Source organism: Pundamilia nyererei, unplaced genomic scaffold, assembly GCF_000239375.1.
Source record: "Pundamilia nyererei isolate P.nyererei 1_Seehausen unplaced genomic scaffold, PunNye1.0 scaffold00009, whole genome shotgun sequence".
NCBI lineage: Eukaryota > Metazoa > Chordata > Actinopteri > Cichliformes > Cichlidae > Pundamilia > Pundamilia nyererei.
Window position 1 is genome coordinate 6206235 of NW_005187410.1, and position 6116 is coordinate 6212350.

The following is a 6116-nucleotide window of genomic DNA, read 5'->3' on the forward strand; positions in this document are numbered from 1 at the left end:
CCAAAACTATAATTATAAGTGTGCTTAAAAAAAAGAAAAGATCCATGACTGGATTTTTATTATCCCTGTCTTTTCTGCATACGTACAGCAACAGCTTTAGAGCTCATTCTAACCAGAAACAGGAAATGAAATCTGGTTGTTTTCATTTTCATAGACTTTTGCTGATAGCAACAAAAGTCTGTAATAACAGCACAGCCATTTTTAAGGTATTATCAGTGGCCCTACCATAGTGCAGGAACATTACAGCTTTTGTACAAAGACATAGCAGGAGGTAAAAGTGATACTGCAGCATGTCCTATCATGTTAGGCATGCAGTTTACATAATCACTACACCAAGGTGAGGCTGTTGTCTTCTTAGGGTACATAGTTGTGTAATTATATCCAGCACAAACCTCCACAGTTAAAAGGAATAAAGGAGAGCTTTAAACTCTGACCTTTAGGGTCAAATGATTTAACAGTAAATTAACTTCTTACTAGCTTCAAAGAATAATGCAAAAAATGGATATAGTACAAATCCGTATTATCTTGACAGGAAGTAACTATCATATTAACATGTGCCTTTGACTCCATATGTCTCATATTACAAAGAGAAAACATAGCAAGTATGACCTAGTTTTGTCAATGGAGTAATGTTTGGGGATTTTTGCTTAGAAAAATCTGTTGTCAGGGGTATCACAAAAATAAATAAATAAACACAGCAAATGCATGAGTTATTTTAAAGTATCGAATTATCATTTTAGAAGGTTAGAAAAGGCAGTTTAAAACAGATATGTGTTAAAATATAGTTACATGGCAGGAAGTGCAAGAGGAAAGTTCCCCATTAAGTAACCACAGATTTTGAAGAACGACTCAAAAGAACATAATGCAGCTTCTGCAGGCACAGTACAGGTACATACAGTTTTCATTCTAATGTTGTATGTGGAGTCGGCATCTGCCAAGGAGTGAGAAACACTGAGAAATGAATTTCCTACATGTCTGGCAATATGCAAAGCACCTCCATCAGGTCTGCAAAAGACTGTGGCAGACTTACTATTCCACTGCAATGTTCTGAACAGGCAAGCCCATTAATAAATTATGGTAAGTCGCACACACTGACCCTCTTGAGACATCTGGTGCTACCCATCAAGCCAGCCTGAGAGCATGGCACAGCTGCGTCTGCTCCTGCATTATCGCTAAAAGGAGAACAGGAGGTGTCCAGCTGAGGTCAATACTTGCATTTACCTCATCCTGCTAATCAAATTGAGGTGCATGAGTGAAAGTGTCTCCCAGACAGCTTGAATTCCCCAGGGTCTGTCTGTCTAGTTGTACTGTTCAAACTCCCTTAACATCAGTTCATTGTTTATTCTATATGCAGCCATCATTTTAGGGGGAACACCTGCACCTAAGATCTTCTGTCTGCAAGTAAAAGAAGATTTCTGTCAGGTCGCAAAACAAACAGTGCCATTAAATTACAGCTGCAGCAACAAAATATCAGAGGTGGAAGTTTCTTTGACTACATGTTTGAGTTTCTTAAGCTACTAGTTGGAATGTGACCATCAGCAATACCTCCTAGATTTGTTGTATTAGGTTTCTACTCATGCAAGGTGATACTTTATGCACAAGCTCAGTATTAAGTTTCAAATTTATCACACTAGCCCTGCGAATAATAGGTTCTCTAATCAGAACTCTACACAGCCTGTCAAAATGATTTCTCAAGATCGCTTCGTTTACTGCAGGGGGAAGTAACAGTTCCCTTCCTGAACCATGGCAGAACTTCACAAGTTATCAGATTTGATGAGTTTTAGAGAGACCACACTATAAAGTAAGCAGCTAATTAAGCTATTTTAAAAGGAAGCAAATGTTTGTTTTTAAACATGACTCATATATAGACTCTGGCCAAATCTGGACAACAGCGCTCAAAGATGTATTACCTCAAACTACATTAGCGCTGTGGCAGCGGCCCATTTCTACAGCAGTTAGTATTGTCTGCAGTGCATTCATTGCTCATGGCATCTTCCACTCAAGGCAGGATGTGGTTGTGTACACACATCACTTTCAAAATAACTCTTCAACAGCCTTGTCTCTCCTTTTATAGTAAAGGCCGTGCTTATTGCACCATAGCCCACAGTGAGGGACTCACTGGATGAAATGTGCGTGCCCACATAGAAGCAGCTGATTTTCTCTAAAAGTGGCATGTATCTTACAGGCAGAGGGTCAAACAGGGGTTTGTTATGCCCTGTACTAACAGCACTAAAAACTTCTAATGAGAGGGGAGTGCTGGCCTGAGAGGTTTTTAGGAAGTTGGGAGGTGCACTTCCTGAAAATCACCGATGCTGAAACAAGGTTCTGCATTGCATGAAGCGAGATTACAGAACCACTTTTAAAACACTAAGAGACAAACACATAAACAAAGACAATATGTAAAAATAATTCAGGTCTTTATTTTCTGTGCATGATCTAACACATGCGTTTGAAATGATCAAATTAATGATATGCTGCAGAGATGGTCCTGTTATTAGTAAGAGGGAAAGATGAAACTCCTGATCAACCGATAACTGTCCCTTTTTTTTTTAAACTGCCTTAACTTTGTATAATGCATCTTACTTCATTCCAAATCATATACAAACAGAGACTTTAGGTAATGGTTAAAAAACAAAGGAACACAGATAATGCATTTTAACTTTCTGATTACAACAGTAGACATAGGAACTTGTCATCTTTTTTCAGTTCCTGCTTCTTTATATTAGTAACTGGCTCCACCTTCTGGTAAAACCTGTTTACCTGAAGAAAGGTTTCAATTTTATATCCTATAAATAATATTGTCTATACTTGTAAGTTTTTTTAAAAAAGGAAAAAAAAATAGCCAGTGTTTGCAGGCCTTATAGTAGTTTAGTATAATTTCAATAGCATAAATGCGCTGTTATTATGTAACAGCGTGGTGTGTTTTATTTACCAAACACAAATGAAGCATTTTATGTGTTTTTGTTTTTTCTCTCTCTCCTGTGTTTTTCATGATAAATATATTCACATCCAGCTTTTCAGAGAAGTGTTTAAAATTTCAGCCCCTAAACTTCCACTAGATTAATTTGGTGTCTTGGGCTAAACTTCAGAGTTTTTGCCAAGACAGGTGAGGGCGCTGTTGTCACGGAAATGCCCGCTTTATCAAATTAAACACAGAGTCAACAGAACAGCACCAAAGAAATAGCACTAATGTCCTGTATAGCACGCATGGCCTACATGCCTGACATGTGAGTCACATTTAGAGTCACATTTCACACTACAAATGAAAGGCAGTGTGTGTGTGAGAGTGTGTGTTATTGGACAAGGTCTAATCATTAACTACTGTATCCATTGGAGCAAACTACCAGGTCTTCTACTCTAAGCAGTCAGTTCCAGATTGTAACTGATCATCCATCAAGCTTATTCATCATACTTGGACTGAACTTTGTGGAATTGATCACAATCAGGGGACGCCATCAGTGTGCCAAATTTCAAGCCTTTTTTCCCCCCTATACAGCAATAAAGAAGAAGACTGTTGAAGAAGAAGAAGAAGAAGAAGAAGAAGAAGAAGAAGAAGAAGAAGAATGATAAATGATGAGGAATGATGAAGAATATGTATGAAAAACTGTACTGGTTCCTATCCAGCATTGCTACTTGGCCTCTTGTTAATCTTGCGTATCCTCTACTCTGTAATGGATTGTTGTTTACATAGATATGTCTATGTTAAACAGCCACGCTTACCACGAATGTTTATTATTTTCATAATAAATCTATGCAACAACTGAAGAGTCCAGACTGAATTTCTTTTACCCTTCTCTCTATGCAAGCTAAACGAGCTATAACATCTATTTAGCAAGCTGAAACGTTTCTCCCTCCTGACATGAGTACCAAATGTCTGGAAAAATAATCACAGGCTTCTATTGTTCGACCACAGTATTTAACTGCACACTTCCTTCTCATCTGAAAGCTATTTCCATTGCAATTTTCAAATCATGTTAAACCTCTTTCCCCGATGTGACTCTGAGCAAAAATCTAAAGTGTAAATAAAGCAGATTTTGGATTTACAAGAAAAACAAACCCCCTCAAATGAATTTCAACAACAAATGTAAACTAAAGCCTGAAGCTCCAAAAGGAACAAGACCTTTTCATTTCCAAGCAAGCAGACGAGCAGGACCAGATGTTAGAGCGTACCCTGAGAGTGTGCAAACTCATTAAACACTTTTATGGCTGAACTTGAAATAAACGTGTGTGAGAGAGCAAAGCTTTATGTGCTACCTGAGAGCAAGACACCAAAGGGTACAGAGCTGCTAAGCACAAGCCTGTGCATGTCTGAGTTTGACAGTTATTTGATACAGTTGATTATTAAATAAAACAGAATCATAAAAAGCAGCTAATGCACGTAAAATTCATCAAGGAAAAGAAAAATAAAGTTCATTTGATTTTCTTTTCTTTTTTTCATTTGAGCTTCTGCAGGGTTTGAGTAAAGAAAGGATTACCCCTTAACATTTTCCCCACCCCCCTTACAAACCCACTCCTACCTCCAGAAGTCACCACCTCATCCGTCTCAGTCCAGTGTCATTTCACAGTGACAGCCAACCTCTGGAATTTCAGTGTAGAAGAAAGAGAAGCAAATCATGGGGCACAAAGTATAGCAACAGCATTGAAAAGAGTATGACAGAGATATTTTTTCCCTAGAGGAGATTTTGACTTTGCACTCTGGAAATACATGAAATCCGGTGTGTCTTGTGAAAAACTGAGACTTGTTTCTATCTAGGCAATTTAATGAGCGTAATCCCCCTGGGAGGAATAGTCAGAACGCAGAGCAACCAAAGTCAGCCCCGTGGGAAACAAGGCGTTACGGCTGCTCACTGTGACAGACATGCAGCCACTTACTTTGGTCGGTGCTCTTTATCTCCTGCTCCACATCTCTGCTGGTAGCACAGACGCCTATAGGTAAGTCAATCAAGTCGAGCAACAGGCCGTGTGATGTTGTATGGTGTGCTTCTACTCTGAAAAATCTGCAGCAGGTGAAAACTTTGCTAAGTCAAGATTCAAAAATAAGTTAAAGTATGATGTCAGACAGATGTTTACGTACCAAAGAATTCCAATCACATTTCAGGAAGGCTGAATGCCAAAAATAACACAGCAATGTTAATTATAGTATCGGATAATATACAATTCAACCTGCTTCCTCTTAAAAAAGGTGGAATCTCTAACAACTGGAATATTAGTTTCTCCACACACTGTTATTTTAAGTGGGGCTTAAGGAATAACACAAATCCCTCTATTTTGCAGTGTAGAATATACATAAACCTTTAACAGTCGAAACTGTTATTTTGAAAATATGTACACACAACCTTGCCCCTGCTAACAGAAGACTAAGAGAGTGCAACTTCTAAATATGGCACAGCAACTGTTAATAACTGAAGAGCACCTGTCTCTCTTAGGAGACCGTCTCCTGTGGGCTATTCTGGTTGATTTCTATAAAGACACGGATTCCTCTTGTCCTGCCTGGGATTTAAGCGTTTGGCTGTCAGCCTAAAAGCAAAGCTAACGATGCTGAAAGGTGCAGTCAGATTTGAATGCAAGATTCTGCTATTTTTGGAATCACTTGCTCAACTAAGTTATGGTAGAAATGTTAATCGAATTTACAAGTTAAAATGTACACATGCAATGTAATCTATATGTACCACAGGTTATTTTGAGCACACCGCTGACTCTTTCAGAATAACCTTCCAGTTGATATGCATCAGCCTCCAGAAACAAGACAAAGATCAAAGCCGATTTTTAAAAGGAGGAAATATAGTGTGAGGGTGCCAGTGTCTGATTAGTATGTTTTTCTCCATCTGTAGCCTACATCCTGTCAGCTGGCTGTTGCACCATGGGGAGCCCAGCTTCTAGTGCTAAGCAAGCCTTGTGAGGAGACACTTTATTTAGGTTGCTTGTTGTTTGGACCATAATTAAAAGTGGATGCCAGAATGCCTGCAATTGAGACATCTCAGTTAGTGTGTGTGGGCCTAATTAAACATGATTCTATAATAACCTAAATTCATAATCAGTAGGGGTTTTATTTTTCATTTTATTTTTTTGCTTTCTGACATGAGATTTTGTTTAAAGGCTTAATTTGCTTTATATAT

General features: G+C 38.4%; 1 protein-coding gene across 2 annotated transcripts in view; it reads left to right on the forward strand.

The window, feature by feature from the left end:
- Window positions 1–4566: 4566 nt before the first annotated feature.
- egfl6 (EGF-like-domain, multiple 6) overlaps window positions 4567–6116 on the forward strand; it is a 9015-nt gene continuing 7465 nt past the window's right edge. For both annotated transcript variants that reach the window (XM_005723578.1, XM_005723579.1), the window contains exon 1: window positions 4567–4932. In XM_005723578.1, coding sequence (XP_005723635.1) covers window positions 4859–4932 — 74 coding nt within the window. In that variant the 5' untranslated portion in view covers window positions 4567–4858. The remainder of the gene's footprint in view (window positions 4933–6116) is intronic.